The 19,966-nt window shown below is 42.1% G+C and overlaps 1 protein-coding gene across 13 annotated transcripts in view; it reads left to right on the forward strand.

Annotated features, from left to right (window-relative positions):
• TMEM164 (transmembrane protein 164) overlaps positions 1 to 19,966 on the forward strand; it is a 172,652-nt gene that overhangs the window by 14,677 nt on the left and 138,009 nt on the right. For 4 of the 13 annotated variants that reach the window (XM_043897750.1, XM_043897752.1, XM_043897751.1 and 1 more), the window contains one exon: positions 9,625 to 9,696. The exons of the other annotated variants lie outside the window; for them this stretch is intronic. Coding sequence is in view for 2 of the 4 variants with exons in the window: in XM_043897748.1 (XP_043753683.1) it covers positions 9,625 to 9,696 (72 nt within the window). In the remaining 2 variants the exon portion in view is untranslated. The remainder of the gene's footprint in view (positions 1 to 9,624; positions 9,697 to 19,966) is intronic. 13 annotated transcript variants of the gene reach the window in all.

Below are 19,966 nucleotides of genomic sequence, written 5' to 3' on the forward strand. Positions count from 1 at the left end.
CCTAGTCACAGGAGGACGCTCAAGGCCCCTGAGGAAAGGGGCTGGTTTTACCTTTGGGTTTCTCTTCCCTGTGCAGCATTGCCCTGGAGTTTGTAGTTCCGCTGGTCCTCAGAATAGCCCTGCAAGCTGGCACCAAGCTGAAGTCAGGTTTCCCTTCTTTACTGGTGGGGTTTCTGGCTGGTGAGCAAAGAGAACTGAGTGACCCCAGCCCTGTGCCTGTCCTCCCTGGGTGAGGCTCTTGGTGGGGGTGGGGATAGGCTGGGGTGCCATCTTGGGCCTGGAAGGTCAGGGGTGGCCTTTGGGCCAAGGCTGCATTCAACTTGTGAGGTCACAAGTCTTCTGTCTGGCTGAGTGGTGTTTGGCCATACCTCACAGCTAGGGCTGTGTTTACTCAGATGGACACACATGAAATCCAGGCTAGGATCATCTTCCCAAGTTTCTTACTCCCTGCTTCGGGTCTGAACTGAAAAACAATTTGCAGAGTACACTGTGGTCTGCACCTGTTTTTTTTTTTTTTTAATCCCCTTTCCACAGCCAGTTTGCAGTGAACTGAAGATTAATCCTGGCTCCTCCCATTTCTCTTTTATTTTTTCTTTAGTTTCCCTTAGGGTTGGCTTCTCACTCTCCAGTCATAAATGTCCATAGACACTAAGGACAGTTGGTGCCACTGCTCATTTAGGGTCCCCCTGCCCCAGACCTCTTAAATACCATAAACCTGAAATAGGGTTATATGGGCAAAAGGGGGTTAAATTTAGGAGAAAGAGCTCATCATAATATTTGGTTATCTCTGTACACTCTAAAAGGAGTTGTAGTGATAATACTTTTGATATAAACTATACTTTGATAAAACTTTTTGATATACTTTTTGATAATACTTTTGATATAAGTGATAGTAAACTAACAGTTTGAGCATGTATCATGGTTCAGGTACTGTGCTTAAGTCTACTGCCTATATATTACCTAATTTTCAGCCTTCCGCAAAGGGCCATTTTTGTTTTATTTAATTCTTCTTTTGGAGAAGGAAATAGCAACCCACTCCAGTATTCTTGCCTGAAAAATCCCATGGACAGGGAAGCCTGGTGGGCTACAGTTAAAAGGGATCACAGAAGAGTCAGACACGACTGAGCGACTAAGCATGCAAGCATGCATTCTTCTTTCCCTCTGTTTTAGCCTATTTCTTCTTTGGTTGACTTACAGATACTGAAGAAAAGATTCTAGCAACACTTTGCTGGATGGAAATGGCTGAGTGATGCCAAATCAGAGCTGGGAAAAAAAAAAAAAGAACCTCAGAGATCATCTCCTCACTTGTTTTTCTAGATGAGTAAACCGAGACCCAGAGAGGTGAAGTAACTTACTTGCTCAAAGTCACAGAGCTCAATGGAAGCAGAGGTGGATCTCCTGGTTCACGGTCACTCTCTAGTACCATTCATGGCCTCCTTCCACCCCTTACCATTCCAGCATAAAAGAAGCTGGACTTTTGTTCTTGCCCAGGAGTAGAGAAATAGAAATCTTGTGCTTTATTTATTTATTTGTTTGAGCATCATTGTCTATGACAGCCTTGAAAGCGAGGCTCTCAAAGCTGCAGGCCACTTTTCTACCTGACTGCTATAGCAACTACTTTTCCAACGTGTTTTTCTGCCCTTGCTTCCTCTCTTCCACAGAGGAAGCAGGCTGCAGGGCCACCACTGCTTGCTGCTTGCCCTGGGCAGGTAGTCCAGGGAGTGGTATATGCTCAGTGAGCCTGTATGGCAAGTCAGTGTCATCTGCTGCGAGATATTGATGGTTTGGCAATGGGACCCATTCACTTGGGGCTGTAACTGAGGTCATCATTTCTCTCCTCTAAGTAGAGACCTGCATCCCATCCTAGTGAACAGTTGTGTGAGGCTCCACAGCAGGCGAGTGATTTTAGAACCTCATTCTGGCAGAAGTGACGAAGGTCAAAGAGGAAAAAGGTCAGAATAATTTGCCAGCCCAGGGAAGAAGTCACTTCATCTTGGTAAACAGTGTAGAGTAATAGAAAGAGCATAGGATTAAGTGTTAGCCAGACCTGGGCCTCGGCTGTAGGTTTCATCCCTAACTGGTTGGCAGAACCTAGTAGTTTTGGCTAGTCAGATTGCCTCTCTGGGGCTTATCTTCTTACATAAAGTGTGGTAGTTAAGAGTCTAGGCTCTGAAGTCAGACTGGCCAGGTTCAAATCCCAGCTCTGCTGCTTTCTAGCTGCGTTGCTTTGGGTAAGTTAATTGACATCTCTGTGTAAGGTTTTGTCTTTGTAAAATAGGGATAATACCATCTGTGGTTTTCTTAGAATAATTCAGTGCATATCTCTATGTAAAGTATTTAGATCAATGTCTGGTGCATAGCAAGCGCAGAATATGTTATCTGTGAGATAGGGATGCTCTTTCGTACCTCACAGGGTGAACGTGAGAGTCAAGTAAAAGATTTGTGAATGTGTCTTGTAGCTGGAAAGCACTATCTAAATGGGAAAAATAATCTTTTTGAGATCATAAGCATTCAAAGACAAGTCTTTTCAATGGTTTTATATAATCCTAGAATTAGATATTGATGGATATTTATTTTTTTATTTAAATTTTTTTAAATTATGAAAGTATGAGACTTGGAGACTTACAAGAGACTTGGAAAATACAGAACAAGATTACATGTAGTTCCACTATCTATTACAAGTATTCTTTAAGTAGATAAACTAAGATTTTTAGTTGGTTTCCACATCAAACACTCAAAAAATAATAGAATGAACATATAGAGAAGCAGAAGGATATAATAGACCTGAAAGGCACTGTGAACCAATTCAACATGATATTTTTTTGACAAGCTGGCAAAAGGAAGGATGGTAGGTTTATGTGTAGGGTTATATAAATGCTGGGTCCATCAAGCAGTGCATGTTCTGCTTTTTCACTCCTAGTGTACTTAAGGGTGCTTAAAAGCTAAGTAAAGTGGTTGGAGGATTTGGAGTGAAAAGCAAGGATTACGATACCTTTCCCTTAGGGGCCCTATCTTAGTTAATGGCACTGCAGTCCATCAGTGACCTGGGTTAAGTCCTTTGAAACCTTGACACATTTCCATTCCTCTCTTCCATCATCAGAGTCTCTTGAGTCATTTTGATTCTGTCTTTCATTATTTCTCCCATCTGTCTCTTGCTTTTCTTCTTTGATTCCTCTGCCCTAATATCCCTGGTTCTTGATCATCATCACCACTATCTGGCTTCTTACCAGCAGCCTGCTGACTGGTTTTCCCTTCTCCCGGGGTCTTTCTGCTCTGTCCATCATCTATACTGCTGCCAGAAATGATACAAGGAAAATTCATGTTGGGTCCTGCCATTCCCTTGCTTAAAGGCCCTTGATAGCTCCCTATTGCCTTCAGCAAGGAGAGCAGACAGCTGGATAGGTGCACCTTGTGGTGCATCTGGTACCCTGGGCCAGCCTTGCTAATCAAAACATGCTTGCTCAACATGCATCTCCATGTAGGTTCAGAATCATCTTTAGCATAGTATTTTAGGCAGCAACTATTACTCAGCCAGAGAGCGGCAGAGAGATAAAACCCTTCAGAGAAAGCCTGAGCTCCTTGTGATAAGATTTGGGACCTTCCTGATCTTGGTTTCAACCATTTCCCCAGCTTTATCCTCTAGTACATTGTTCCATATGTACTCTAATCCAGCCACATGTACCATGAACTTCCACATTTCTCTGACTCTGAATTTATACTTTATTCATGTTGTACCCTCAGTCAGAAATACTTTTCTCTTCCTGTTGAGTTGCCAGTCATCATTCAAGGCTCAACACTCCCCCTTGTGAAGGTTTCTTTAAATCTTTTATGCCAGATTTAGCCATTCTTGTCTATTTTAGCATTTGATTCTGCCTTGTATTACATAATTGTTTATGTTGTTCCCTCACTTCTTAGTTTGTGTGTTCCCTGAATGCAGGATCTATATTCTGTTGATTTTTTTTTTCTTACCCTGCACAACATCTAGTACATACTAGACTCCTAATTTTTTTAAAAAGCATTTAACTGAGTCTAGTCCATTCTCTTTGTTTTTTGGATGAGGAAACCCAAGGCTTAGAGGAAAAGGTCAGGAGTTCGTTTGGGGGTTTGTTGAATCTCAGATGTTTGAGATGTTGAGGCTGGAGTGAACAGCAGGCAGTTGAGATGCAGTTGAGCTGGCAAAGTGATTTAGGAGGCATTCATTTAGAGAAGATGGCAGGGGAGAAGATGTAACCATCATGCAAAACCAGAGGAGAAAGAAGAAAAGGATTCTGTGAAATGCCTCCTTTTGTGGGCAGAAGAAAAAACTCAGTGAAGCAGACATGGAAGGACACCCAAGGCAGGAAGGAAATTCAAGAAGCAGGTCCTCTATGTCATGAGAGGCAATGAGGTTGAGGCCAAGGAGGTCTTGAGAGAAGGCACTTGGAATTGGTGAGTACAGGCTGGTCTGGTGGCCAACAGCCCACCCACTTCTAAATAGTTGCCCTAGAAATGTTCGTGTGTGAAGAGTTGTGTGCAAGGGTGTTATGGCATCAGAGAAGATTGGGAAACAACCCGCCAGTGACAGAATGGCACATCCCACCAGTGGGATATTGTACAGCTTTTAAAAGGGAGGCTGATCTCTGTATTCCCTTTGAAAGATGGTCACAATATTTTGTTAAAAAGAAATAACAGTATGTGTGATACGAACCCATGTATATACACCTCGTGGAAGTCTGGAAGAATGTGTACTCGGTAGTGTTGAATCCTGAGTCATTAGGGAGAGGGGGGGACACCCTCACTTTGTACTTAACACATTTCTGCCTTGTTGGAATTTGGTGTAAGTGCAAATTTCTTGAGTAATTGAGAAGAAATATTTTTGTAAAAAAAAGAAAGGCAGCCTGGGAGAGCAATTTCAGTAGAAGAGAATCATTGGATGAAGGAAGCCAACTCACGAGAGAGGATCTGGCAGCTGAGAAGACATCATGTGGGTGAGAGACTGCTCACAGAGCCTTTGCTGCCTCTCTGGCTTGTGGGGGTGAGGCAGGGGGTGCAGTGAGACAGGGCTGCTAGAGTGAGGCAGTAACCCCATGGCCAGGGTGTTCAACTGAAAGGGATTAAGTAGAAGAGTGGCAAGGTGGCCTAGAGACAGGCAGAGGTTGATTAAGAATGAATTAAAAGAGCAAAGCAAAGTGGCCATGTGTATATATGAGGGGGGCAAGAGAGGATGGGGTTGGGGCAGAGACTGGTTGGGGGCCCAACTGCAGATGGAGCAAACATTCTTAGCTGTAAGGAAACATCCAGATGAGGCAAAGAGTAGCACAGTTGAGAAGGGACAAATTAAACATCAGTTTGAGGAGTAGAGAAGCTTCCCTCAAAAGGCTGAGATCTCAGGCCAAGTAAATCTTCCATACAGTGGTTGGGGCAGAGGCTGGACTACCTAATTGCCTTCTCTGACTGGGGATTAAGAAAGCCCCTCTTTATTTAAATTTTGGTGGCCAAAAACATTTTGGCAGTGGCAAAGTTATCTTAATGGCTCAGAGAGTAGTCAGGTGAGTGAGCGAAATGGCTTTGCAGACCTCCGAGTTATCTGCTGGACCTGTCACTAAGTTTGGGACTAGAGGTGGAGATGGAAAAGGTGGAGGCCAGGAGTCCTCACCTGTGCCTGCTTCTACAGTCATTAAGGAAGCATTTAAAAATCCCAGTACCTGTATTCCCCACCCCATTCTTGTCTAATTGTCTGGACTGGGGCCTACACATGAGCATTTTCTCAGGTTCCTCAAGTGATTCTAATATGCAATTAGAATTAGAAACCACTAGTGGAGAAGACTGGATTACATGTGTTCTGAGCCTAAACTGGCCCTCTGAAGCTTGTGTGTGTTGTGTGTATTTAACACTATTTCAATACACCTGTTGCGTGTATTGTGTATTCCCAAAGCCTGTGGGTGCATCACTTGTAAAACGCGCATCCCATTGTTTGCCAGCTTCTTGCTCGCATGTCGGGGAGATCTAATAAGCTCTATGAGGTAAAATTCAGGAGTTCCTCACGAACAGTAGTTGTACTTGCAGGGCCCCTCATAAGGGTGCCTGGCACTTCGGTATTCAATTATTGTCAGGTGAAGTGACAAGGAGCTTTGTTTCCCTGTGCAATGCTGCTTTTAAAAACCCAGGAATGGTAAAACCTGACATACTCGGGAAGTCTAGTGGGAGAGAGGCTTGCGAACCACCTGGCACATGTAAAGCGTCTGATACACTGAGCACTGTGAGGGGATCCGTGTCCCTCAGCATGTCCCCTGCAACGACTGAGCTGTGCATCATACTCAGGGCCGTGAGATACACGGGAAACATCAGCTACGGTTTCTGCTCCCTAAGGAGCTTATTATCAAGGCTCGTTTATAGTCTAATCACTACTTTTTAATGTGGAGAACTTACAACAGGGGAATGCTAGAGGTCAGAGGGCCTTTGAAGTTCCTCTAGTTCAAACCCTTCACTTTGCAGTGGGGGAAAGAAGCCCAGCACAGGAAGCTACTTGCCCAAGATCACCCCACTTGGGGATGGCAAACAAAAACAGGGCTGGGGTGCCGGGCTGCCTCCCTCTGAGGTCTTAGTGCACTGTTCTGTTGATCAGTTGAAGGACAAGTGAACCTAATGGCCTGTGTTAAAACTTTAACAAGAATTCCAGTTTGTGCTTTATGCTCTCACTATCTTATACTTGAGGGAAGAGTGTTTGCATTTTAGTCTTTTTTAAAAGCTTGCCTAGGGAGGGCCAGCACTGGTTACCACTGGAATTATAGCTCAGGCCCAAAAGGCCCTAAGGGGCTTCCCAGGTGGCTCAGTGGTAAAGAATCTGCCTGCTGATGCAGGAGACCCGGGTTTGTTCCCCTGAGTTGGGAAGATCTCCTGGAGAAGGAAATGGCAACCCACTTCAGTATTCTTGCCTAGAAAATCCTATGGACAGAGGAGCCTGGCAGACTGCAGTCTGTGGGGTCACAAAGAGTTGGATCCAACAGAGCGATTAAATAGCATCACTGAGAGGCCTAAAGATGTGGAATTTTGCCTTTACTGAAACAGCCACTGACTCTAACCCCTCTGTGTCCAATTAGGGCACTTCTCCTACTGTTTCTAATAGGCTTCCCAAGCTTAGTAGGTTTATCACTTTTCTGCCTCAGTCACTCCTTTTTTTGTTAAACGTTTGTGAGACTTACCTTAGAGGAAGAAGGTGGCCTGGTGTTCTGTGCAGGCCTGAGAATTAGTACAGTGGGGGTGGGTTCCTAGTGGTGCCAGCATCAGGCTGTTTCTTCTAGCCCTGTTCCCTGCCAGTTCCCAAGCCCAAACTTCAGTTCCAATCTGGGGCTTTCTCTGAAGAGTCAGGTGTAATTCCAGGTAGAGATTGTGGGTTGCTCTTCCCTAAGCCCCTTCCCCATACAGACAGGGTTTAGAGAGCTAACAGTTCTGCCTTCCACTGTGCCAGATTGTGGTAATAGTCATGTGCATGCCTGCTAAGTTGCTTCAGTCGTGTCCGACTCTTTGCGACCCCATGGACTGTAGCCCACCAGGCTCCCCTGTCCATGGTATTCTCCAGGCAAGAATACTAGAGTGAGTTGCCATTTCCTTCTCCAGGGTATCTTCCCAATGCAGGGATAGAACCCATGTCTCTTGCATCTCCTGCATTGGCAGAAGGGTTCTTTACCATTAACACCACCTAGGAAGCCCCAATAATAGTCACAACTAATATGTATTGGACGCCCTGTGCAATCAATGCTATGATTGGCATTCCCATTTTACAGATGAAGACAATAACCTTCAGAGAGGTTTAAGTATCATACCCAAGGCCACATAGCTAGAAAATGGTCAAACTGGTACAGACAGCTAGGTTTGGCTGACTTCAAGGCTGGTGGTGTTAACTGTTAGGCTAGTAGAGCTTGTCATTCAAAGAGATTACCAATTATATTTTTCCTATGGATGAAGAACAGTCTGCCAACTTTCGGTAAGCCTATTTAAAGAATTAGTCAGAAGAGAAGAGTCCCATGTAGCAGAATTCTGTTCTGCTGTGGGGCAGACTGTATTGGGAGACCAGCACTGCAAAGTCAGATAGGTTGCTTCCCTTCTCTGGGATTCACTTTCCACATCTGTGAATGAAGCTTGGACCAGATGATATCTAAGATCCCTCCCAACTCGTACATTTGATGACACTTTGGTTCATTTCTCGCTTCCTGGCAGGATGGAAAAGTCAAGGAACTGGATGATGGACAAAATGCATTGGAAGTGTAAAAGTGGGGAGAATCTCATAGTGCTCTCAGGAGCTTCCTGAATGGGTCAGTTAACATCAAATGGCTTTACCATGCTCAGGCAGTTACACATGGGTTCTGGTTTTCCTCGGGAGTTTATAAAGAAATAGTTTCTTTTCAGGTAGCTTCTTACCCACGTCAGAATTTAACCAGCTTTCCTAAAGTGGCAGTTATTTAATTTCAGGACTTTGTGGTGCTAAAAGTATTTCTGAAGATCAAATAAAAACTGAAAGGGTAACAGGGCACTTAAATAGGGGGCAATCATATTTTACTGCTCTGGGTTAGAATGATTAAAATTTGTGTTCTGTTTTGTAAGAGGGTTTGGGGAGATGGTGGTTTTTAGAAGAGAAGCAATCTAAACAGCATGTTGTATGTGCAACTTTTATTTCCCTTCAGAGTTTAAGAGCAGGTCGACCCATAACTAGGTCTTATGTAATTGACCTTTCCTTTATCTGTTTTGTCATCAAAAATCATCTTGTATTCAAGAACAGTTAAAGTTAATAACCTGTAAAACCTATGTGGTCCTGCAGTTAGAAAGGGTAGCTTGGATCTTAAAAAGTATTTCTGTGTTATTGTTGGGGTGTATGGGTGTGGATGTTCTTGAACCTGGAGGCTCTTATTTTGGACGGTACATGTAGCAGTCAACTTGCATCAGGAAGGGCTGTGAGGGGCTGCCCCCAAAGCCAGGCTCTTGTCATCTCTTCTGCCATTCAGGTTAGGTACTGCCATTAGGGGGAACAAAATCATTTACTTGAGGACAGGGAAGGGGAAGCCCTGACAGGTGGTTTATGATGCCATTGGGGCTTGGCACATAGCCAGTGCAGCACAAATGTTAGCCTTTGCTCACCAGTCCCAGGTCAAAGCAGTTGGGGGTATTCATTGCTTGTGGGCCATGAAGTCAGTTAGCCTGGCAGTACTGCCATATAGAAGGAGTTAAATAAAAATCAGGTGACATCAAAACCCAAGCAGCATGCACATCCTGTTCTTCAGCTCCTGCCCGATTTTACCTTATTCATGATCACCTGGGTCTTTGTACACTCATAGGAGTATATGTCCCGGTCATGACTATCTTGGCTCTCAGATGAGAGGGTAAAATGAGGCCACATAGGGGCAGTATTTCTGTGGGTTTTTAAAAAATAATGCTCAGTCATGCCACGAAATGGCAGCAGCATTTTACCTGGTTACATCACGAACACTAACTTGGATACCCTGCTGGTTTGCTGATTTTTCAGTCTTCTATTCACAAGATGATTGTGTGCGTCCCCACTGGAATTGTGCCTTCTGGTCTCAGAAGGAGAATTGACATGCATTGCTTCATACACACAGTACCCACTCCCCCCTTTATTTCTTTCTCTTCTAGCTTGGTGCAGGGCTTTGCAGACAGATCTGGATTTGAAGCTAATTTCTGTCACTCCTGAGCTCTGTGCTTTAAGTAAGTCACCTAATCACTGTTTCATTTGTAGAATGGTGCTAAGAATTCTATTTGTCTCATTAGATTACAGAAAAAATTTAAATGAGTTAATATTGGTGAAGCTGTGAGAAAAGTGCGTGGAACATAGTAGGTGCTCAAAGAAATATTAGTTACTGTCTATCCCCTTCCCCCCCAAGAAGTGGAGGCAGTAACAAATAACAGCCTTTCTTTGAATATCTCCAGAAACTCTCCTGGCATTAGTCTGCCCTAAGGGGCTGAGGTTTGCCTTGTCTTTTGATGATGAAGAGTAGCTGTCAAGAACAATCAAGAACTCTGGATTTTATCCTCATGGAAAGCTTGAAGTTGTTGACTTTCGCTGTCAGTTAAAAGAGTTGGGAAGATGGGGCGGAAATCTCCAGAGAAAAGGTGTATGCTTTTGCTAATTGCACTGCAGACAGCAGGGTGTATGAGTAATGAGCTGTATGTTTGGTGTGGGAGTTCAGTGCCAAGCCTAAGGGACAGCATGGCTGAGTTTCACTGGCTCTTGTGACGGGTGGCTCCCTGACTTTTTTACCCTTGAGATATCAAGAGTCCTGTAGTTTGAACCTCAGGGCTCTTGATAATAGGCCTATTAACTATTTCTTCACAGTGATAATAACAATTAGTATTTATTTAGCTTTTACTTTGTTCCAGGCACCGGTCTAAATGCTTTATGCATATTAACTCTTTTAATCCTCACAAGAATTCTAAAAGGTAGGGCACAAAATAACTAAATTGCTTGCCAGAGTCTCACAGCTGGTGGTGGAGCTGGTTTTAGAACCTAGGTAGTCTGACACCAAACTCAGGGTCTTCATCAGCTCTCCTGTAAAGTCTCTGGTCTTTTTTTTCCTTTTTAAATTACACATTGTAATTGTTAGTTGCTGATGTCCAGAAATACAATTGATTTTTGTTCATTTTTTTGTAGCCAGCAACATTGCTAAATTCTTCAAATTAATTATAATTAATTGATCTGAGGATTCTTGTGTGTTTTCTATGTTGGTAATCATAATCTACAATGAGTGAGACCTTTGTCTCTTCCTTTGGAGTCATTTTTATCTTTAATACCATTTTCTTGCCTTACCATTCTGGTTGAGACCTCTAATACAGTGTTTAACAGAAGTGGCAATAGTAGATACCCGTCTTTTTCCCTGTCGTAAAGGGTTTGCATGTGTGCTAAGTCTCTTCAGTCGTGTCAGACTCTTTGCAACGCTATGGACCGTAGCCTGCCAGGCTCCTCTGTCCATGGGATTTCCCAGGCAAGAATACTGGAGTGGGTTGCTGTGCCTTCCTCCAGGGGATCTTCCCAATCCAGGGATCGAACCCGGGTCTCTTACGGTTACCTTCATTGGCAGGCAGGTTCTTTACCACTAGCACCATGGAAACACTGAAGTGTTTCACCATTAAGTATGGTGTTGAAAGTGAAAAGTGAAAGTGTTAGTCACTCAGGCGTGTCAGATTCTTTGTGGTCCCATGGACTGTAGCCTCCAGGCTCCTCTGTCCATGAGGTTCTCCAGGCAAGAATACTGGAGTGGGTAGCCATTCCCTTCTCCAGGGGATCTTCCTGACCCAGGCATCGAACCTGGGTCGCCTGCGTTGCAGGCAGTTTCTTTACCATCTGTTCACCGGGTGTTAAGCTGTAAATTTTTTTGGTGATATCTTTTATTGGACTATAGAACTTCCCTTCTATTCTGAGTTTGCTAAGTTGTTTCTTGTTAGTCATAAATGGATGTTGCTTCTTATCAAAGACTTTTTCATCTGTTAAGGTGATCATATTACTTTTTGTCTTTAATCTTTCAATGTGGTAAATCATGTTGATTTTCTAATACCAAACCAACTTTCCATTCCTGAAATGAAATGACCTTGATCACGATGCATTATCTTTCTTGTTCCTGGATATGATTTGCTAGTATTAGATTTGGTGTTTTTACAACTGTTCAGGAATGATTCTGACTGTGGTTCCTTTCTTGTACTTTCCCTGTAAAGTTTTGGTATTTATTGCTAGCTACATAAAATGAGCTGGGTAATGCTTCCTCATTTTCTAAACTCCGGAATAGTTTGCAGAAGATGGGAGTATTTGTTTCTTGAGTGCTTGCTAGAACTTGCCAGTGAAACTATCAGGCCTTTGGTGTCTTCTGTGGAAAGATTTTGGACTACTGATTCAATTTCTTTCATGATGGTAGAAATTTTCAAGTATTCTATTTCTTCTTTAATTAGTGTTAGTAATTTGTTTTTCTAAGAATGTGACCATTTTGCCTAAATGCTCATACTTAGAGGTTTAAAATGGTTAATAACCTCTTAACTATAGAAACTGCAGATATGAAAAAGACAGCTCTCTTTTCATTCATAGTATTACTTATTTTAAAAAAGTCAACCTCACCAGAGATTTGTAAGTTTTGTTATCTTTTCTAGGCAGCAATTTGGGCTTTATTAATCCTCTTTCTAGTATGTCAGTCTTATTTCTGCTAGTTAAAAAATTATTCTGTAAACCAGTTTAAAGTGTTTTCAGTTTTATCCCTTGTTCTTTTTCTAACTTAAGTTGGATGCTTATTAACTCATTTATTTTCAGACTTTATTTGACTAAAAGTATTGAAGGCTAATAATTTTGAGCCACGTGCTGCTTTAGCTGGATCCCACAGACTTTGGTATGCAGTATTTTGTTATGGTGTTAGTTCCAAGGATACTTGGAACTTGTTAGTTTATAATTTCCATGGTGATTTCTTAACCCATGGGGTGTTTAGGATTTTTTGAAACATTGCTAAACATTTTCTAAGTTATTTTGTTGTTGACTTCTAACTTAGTAACATTATGATCTGAGGATGTGGTCTGTATGGTCTGATTCTTTGAAGTTTGATACTTTGTGGCCCAGCATGAGGCCAGTGTCCACTAGATCAACCTTGTTAATGTTGCTGCTTTTTGACAGCCCTACCCAGTTTTTCATCAGTGTTCTCTTATCAATTGTTGGGAGAGTTAAAATTTACCACCACAAAGGTGGGTCAATCTAGTTGTTTTAGTTCTGTCAACTTTTACTTTATGTATTTTGCTGCTATGTCATTAGGGGTAGTAAGTTACTTTTCCCCTTTCTTTGTTAGGTCCATTGATGAAATGCTCAAGATAGGTGTTCAAGACAGGCACAACTTCGCCTGTATATAAATTAGTAAGGGTGACTTGGTGAAAGCAAAAGCATCCTTCTAGCGGGGCTGGGTAAATTGGATTTTGAGTTCCAGGGAAGAAACACATTTAAAATCCAAATTGCACCTTCCCAGTCATAGAATTAAATTCTTAAAGCAATTTGACTTTGCTAAACAAAATTAACACCCTCATATCCTCAAGAGCCAGAGGCTTTTTGTCATCATTAAAACAGTTTTGAAAGCTGTATTCCTCTTGGGTTGGGCAAGAGGTTGGGAAAGAGAGCTTTATTTCTCTTGGGCCGTATAGACATTACTACTGGTTGGTCAGACAGGTTTCAGACCCTTAGGCACTCTGCTTCTTACTGCCTAGCATTTTCTGTAGGATATGGCTCAAATCGAGTTACCTCTCAGCCTTTAAGTTTCAGTGGATGTAATTATGTGGGTAGTGCTCATTCCCCTTCCACCTGACAGGGGTGAGGTGTGCAGAAATTGAGATAATAGTTGCATAGGGATTCTAAATAATTAATCAGCTCCTCTGCTCACTCTGCAGAAAGAAAATCAAGTCTGTAGGAGACAAGTACTCAGGAGGACCAAGCGACAGAAATGATGGCAGCAACTACACCTTTTATTAGATTCTCAAATAGAATCAGACCACATGAAGCTGGGAGTCATACAGAGAGACAAATTACATCTGGTCACATTTGGGTGGGAATAGAACTTTTCAGCTCCAGCTCTTGAGCCGGTGTAGTTCTGTGAAATCTCATTTTCAGGCTCTGTTAGGGCAGCCCCTGATTCTGATTGTATTTCTGAAATAAGCACTCTGAGCTGGTCCTCTTCACTAATGCCTCCTTCCTTCTCAGAGAATTGCAAAGAAGGGGGAGCAGGTGAGCCAGTTAGGACCCACTCTCATTATCTTTTGATTATAGAAGTAACATATGGTCATAGATAAAAAAAAAAAACCTTAAAAGTACAGGAATGTATAAAGAAAAGGGAAATTTCCTGGAAATCCATCTCCTCAACCCTATTCTTTTCCTTTTAAAGACTGTGGCTGATGTCAAAGAATCTCTTCTCCTCACCCTCTTGATTCTTTTCCTTCTGATTTGTTTTTATTTTGATGTGAAGAAATTCTAATCTAATGGTTATGGTGGTGGGGGAGGGTGGTTCTAGCTTCTACAGAATATGGCTGCATGAAATAAAGGTCAGGGCTTGAAGATACCAATTGTTCATTCTTATTTTAAAAGGGTAAACTGTAAGGCAGGGAATAAGATTTTAGGTACTCATATCCTGATCCAGCTGTGTTTACGTGTGTTAGGGGGATGAATAGACAAGCGGTACGGTCAAAGTGAGACCATTTTTGCAAAACTGCTTTGTTAACTAACAAGCTCTACAAGTATGAGATTAGCATGAATGTTGTTGCTGACTCTGGGGGGATGGTCTTGTGTGTTTATCTGAACAGTTAATATCTGTCAGTGAGCCGTTGTACAAGCAACTGGCCAAATGATATCCTGTGTCTCAGATGTTCCATCTATTTGCAATTCCAAAGTTTATTTAATTGCCCTCAGCTGCTTAATATATACCTCATCAATAGGATACAGAAGCAGAACTGAGCCTTAGAGGATAAAGGTAAGAATAAGTGTAGCTTACTACTGATATGCCCTGTTAAATAGCCCACTCGATGCAGGGAATTGAAGAAGCATATAAGAAAGCATTACCCAAGTACTGCCTTAAGTACAATAGAGTGAGTGACAGAACTCCATAAACTGTTAAGCTGGGTAATAATGCAAAGGATCGATGTCATCATGACTGAGGAGACTGGCTGTCACTCAGCGACTTAGCAGTGATATGCTTCCAGGCAATTCCACGGGGCTTTTATAAGCCCCTTTCCTGTACATGTGCTAGAAAGTGCCACAGAAATACAGTCTCCTGATGACTATAGAAGCCAGGCAGCAAAATTTAATAAGACATTTGTCAAGAAGATGGCAGATAATGACCAATTTTTGGTAGACAGATAGTTGTCTGCAGAAACAAAGCCTGTATTGAACTATTTTGGAGTGGGAAGAAGCATTGCTATGACAACAAATTACTTATATTTGATTTAGAAGAAGGAGAGGAGTACAGCTTAATGGTTTAGAAAGCTCGTGAGAACAATTGTTGGCACTGGGTATATGTTAAAATATAAAATGTTAAGTATGATCTGTTAAATAATTGAGCATCTCAGTGCATTCTGTTTCCAATCTCTCTTGTGAACCAATAAAATACAACATAAATCAACTTCTAAAAAACAGCTACCAGAGTTACATGCAAATTGTTCTGTTTTATAAAGTGCCCCAAATGAAATTCCCAGCTTTCATTTGCTGAAATGCCCCCAAATATCGTGTGTTTAAAAGGAAAAAAGAAAAAACAGCCAAAACCCAGAGACCTGTTTACTATGTTTTTATTGCATCCAGACCTGAAATTATGGTAGTTTGGAGTTTCTCATTCTGTAGATGCTTATTCTTGTTTTTGTGATTGGTAGTGTGTTTATTTGAAACGAAAATTGTCCTCAGACCATTTCCATCCTTTCACTGTGTTCATTCCTGAGAGAATGAGTAAACAGTGGTTTGTATGAACTGGTAACTGCAGTATGCCTGGGGAAGCAGGCCTGAGGCAGATGGTGAGGGCTTAGAAAACCTGCAGAAAGCCTGTGGACAGGAAGCTTTCTTTGACAGAAATCGTCTTTCCTCTTTCTAAGGAAAAAACCAGAAGGACCATATTCCTTGGAGATAGGATTTAGGGCCTTGACCATATTCTAAGGGTGGCTAGATCTAGTGACTCCTTAAGGACCCTTGAGACAGAAGCATCTAAAAGTTTTTGTTTACTTTTATGCCTTTCCCTGCCCCTCCCTGCCCTTTACCCAATATCATCACCCTGTAGCCTTCTAGAATATAAATGAAAAGTAGGAGACAGGAAGAAGCTTGGAAGATAAGAGGACTAACTTCACCAGTAGAGGATTACCACCCTGAACTTTTAAACTGTCTCTCCAGGAAGAAGTCACAAATTTGCATATGGCCTCCCCTTTCCTTTGGAGGAACAAATTTGATTGGTCATTATTATAGGGAGGAGACCATTTCGTAAGGTTTAGTCAGAGGAGGTTTACTCATCCCACACACTAGCAAAGTAATGCTCAAAATTCTCCAAGCCAGGCTTCAACAGTACATGAACTGTGAACTTCCAGATGTTCAAGCTGTTTTTAGAAAAGGCCGAGCAACCAGAGATCAAATTGCCAACATTCATTGGATCATCAAAAAAGCAAGAGTTCCAGAAAAACATCTGCTTTATTGACTACATCAAAGCCTTTGACTGTGTGGATGACAGCAAACTCTGGAAAATTCTTAAAGAGATGGAAATACCAGACCACCTGACCTGCCTCCTGAGAAATCTGTATGCAGATCAAGAAGCAACAGTTAGAACTGGACATGGAACAACAGACTGGTTCCAAATCGAGAAAGGAGTGTGTCTAGGCTGTATATTGTCACACTGCTTATTTAACTTACATGCAGAGTACATCATGAGAAACACTGGGCTGGAGGAAGCACAAGCTGGAATCAAGATTGCCAGGAGAAATATCAATAGCCTCAGATATGCAGATGACACCACCCTTATGGCAGAAAGCAAAGAAGAACTAAAGACCTCTTGATGAAAGTGAAAGAGGAGAGTGAAAAAGTTGGTTTAAAAATCAACTTTTAGAAAGCTAAGATCATGGCATCTGGTTCCATCACTTCATAGCAATTAGATGGGGAAACAATGGAAACAGTGAGAGACTTTATTTTCTTGGGCTCCAAAATCACTGCAGATGGTGACTGCAGCCCTGAAATTAAAAGATGCTTGCTCCTTGGAAGAAAATCTATGTCCAATCTAGACAGCATATTAAAAAGCAGAGGCATTACTTGGCCAACAAAGGTCTGCATAGTCAAAGCTATGGTTTTTCCAGTAGTCATGTATGGTTGTGAGAGTTGGACTATAAAAGCTGAGTGCCAAAGAATTGATGCTTTTGAACTGTGGTGTTGGAGAAGACTCTTGAGAGTCCCTTGGACTGCAAGGAGATCCAACAAGTCCATCCTAAAGGAAATCAGTCCTGAATATTCATTAGAAGGACTGATGCTGAAGCTGAAACTCCAATACTTTGACCACATGATACGAAGAGCTGACTTATTTGAAAAGACCCTGATGCTGGGAAAGATTGAGCGCAGGAGGAAGGACTGATGCTGAAGCTGAAACTCCAATACTTTGACCACATGATACGAAGAGCTGACTTATTTGAAAAGACCCTGATGCTGGGAAAGATTGAGCGCAGGAGGAGAAGGGGACGACAGAGGATGAGATGGTTGGATGACATCACTGACTTGATGGACATGGGTTCAAGTAAGCTCTGGGATTTGGTGATGGACAGGGAGGCCTGGTGTGCTGCAGTCCATGGGGTTGCACAGAGTTGGACACGACTGAGTGACTGAGCTGAACTGAACTAAATTCATAGGAGGAAGTTTGAAAACAACAAGCCACATCTTAAGTTAATCTTCCCCTTTAAATGAGGAGTGGCCCAGAGTCACAGCTGCTGATGAATCAGACTTTGCCTGGCATTCAGTTTAAATTCCATCTTCTTAAGTGATCTGTGTTTTACTAGTGGACATCATGTCAGATCATGTCCTGTCTTCTTCTTAAGCTTCTAGAGCCCCCAGTTACTTGCAGAATAAAATCTGAGGTGGTTAGCTTGTTCGTGTGTGTGTGTGTGTGTGTGTGTGTGGTAGTCATTCAGTTGCATCTGACTTTTTGCAACGCCATGGACTGTAGACCACCAGGATCCTCTGTCCATGGAATTCTGTGGGCAAGAGTACTGGAGTGGGTAGCCATTCCCTTCTCCAGGTGATCTTTCCAACCCAGGGATTGAACCCTGGTCTCCTGCATTGCATGCAGGTGCTTTACCATCTGAGCCAGCAGAGAAGTGGCAATACACCTTTTAGAAAACTGTTGCAAATTAATGAAAGTGAAAGTTGCTCAGTCGTGTCCAACTCTTTGCGGTCCAACTCTTTTAGACCACCAGGCTCCTCTGTCCATGGAATTCTCTGGGCAAGAATACTGGAGTGGGTAGCCATTCCCCTCTCCAGGGGATCTTCCCAACCCAGGGATTCAACCCAGGTCTCCCGCATTGCAGGCAGATTCTTTACCAGCTGAGACACAAGGGAAGCCCATTGCAAATTAATACCTACTTATTATGGAAAATTTGAAAGATACAAGGGTTGGCAACATTTTTATGTAAGGGCCAGATAGTAAATAATTTTGTCTTTGTCACTACTACTCAGATCTTCTATTGTAGCACAGAATCGGCCATGGACAGTGACAGTATAGAAATGAACATGTGTTTGTGTTCCAGTAAAACTTTATATACAAATCAGTTAGTGGGTCAGATTTGGTTTGTGGGTCATAGTCTGGTGAGTCCTAGTATGGAGAATAAAAGTCACCTATAATCTTTCCAGAATGTTAACATTTTTGCTTTATTTTCTTTTTTCTATTCATATTGATTTACATGGTTGTGACTATATATTGTATACTACCAAACTTATACCCTGATTTTATTTTTCACATAACATTCTCACAAACATTTTGCATGTCATTTAAAATTTGTCAGAGGTGTAATTCTTAACAGCTATATAGTACTCCATTCGATAAGGCGATTGTAGTTTACCTAATCATTTCCTGTTATTTTCTCAGTTATAAATGACTGCAAAAAAACTGCTTTGTGCGTAAATCTCTATAATTTAGATTATTTTGTGTAGGCCACTTTCCTTGAAGTGGAATTATCAGGTCAGGGGGAAGGAATGTTTTTAAGGAGCTTAATACGGCTTTTCAAAATCGTAGTACCCATTTAATTCCCACCAGCAGTGTCAAAGAGAGCCTGTTCCATCTCGTCCTTGCCAACAGATTTTCACTAAAGCAAAATCTTTGTGAAAATGGCATCTTAAGTTAATGTATTCTTTGATTATTAGAGTGCTTGGGGAAATTTTCGAAGAATTGTTTATTATCTGTCATATTTCTTCCTTGGCTCACTCAGCCATAAATGCACCCTGGGCCCTCGTTCCCCCTTTTGCTGATGCAGTTTTTCCCTTTCATCCTCCAAACTCCTTTTCAAAATTCTACTCATCCTTTAGAGCTTGATCCAGATCTGAAGTCACCTCCCTGTCTGTGCAGTCCTCCCTTCTTCCTCCCATCCATTTGATCTCTCTGCCCCAAGGTCCTTCTCTTACAGCCTTTATTCCTTTCTGCCTCCTTCTGTAGTTCTCTGTGTATGGGCTTTCTTCCCAGGGCAGGGACTGGGTCATGCTCTCCCTACTGGCTTCCAGAACCTACCAAGGAGCTTAGTATACAGAGGTCTGACTAGTCTATGAATGCTTTGTTGAAGGGTTCCTGAGGTCTACTGCATGTGACTTCAATGACTCCCCCTCCACACACATACACAAGAACAAGCTAACAAAAATGAGATATGGTAATTACCTATGATTGCAGAGCTCTTTGGTATCAGTGATAAGAACACTTTCCTCATTACTTAAGATGAGCTGTATCCCTGAGTCCTATGCATTCCTTTTTATTAAATGTGGTTCCTCAAGTTTTCCAAGAGGTGGTAAATGACAGTTTTAGCACATGTTAGGCTATTCCTCTCTTGGGTGTATAGTGTATTGCACTAGCCAATAGAAGTTTGTATTTTGATGGAAATGTTTTATATTTGTACTCTCCAGTGCAGTAGCCCCTAGCCACGTGGGGATAGTGACATGTAGTTAACTGCAAGCGAGGAACTGATTTTTTTTTCATTTTATTTAATTTTAAATAGTTGGAAATAGCCATGAATAGCCATGAGTAGTAGTGGCTACCATACTGGACAGTGCAGGGTCATACAGGATATTGAAAGGTACAGTCCCCTTTTTTTAAATGGCTAAGAGAAGCTCAGTATTTATAATAATCTACAGCAAACTTGACATGGTGGCTGCCTGGAATTTTGGCAAGGCAGCCCAGATCCTGGTAGAATTGTGGTGAGAGAAACTGTGAGTTTGGTTCCAAATGGAAACTGCTTCTAGTGGGAACTCTGCCCTGGGCAA

The sequence above is a fragment of the Cervus elaphus genome, chromosome X, assembly GCF_910594005.1.
Source record: "Cervus elaphus chromosome X, mCerEla1.1, whole genome shotgun sequence".
In the NCBI taxonomy this organism is placed as follows: Eukaryota; Metazoa; Chordata; class Mammalia; order Artiodactyla; family Cervidae; genus Cervus; species Cervus elaphus.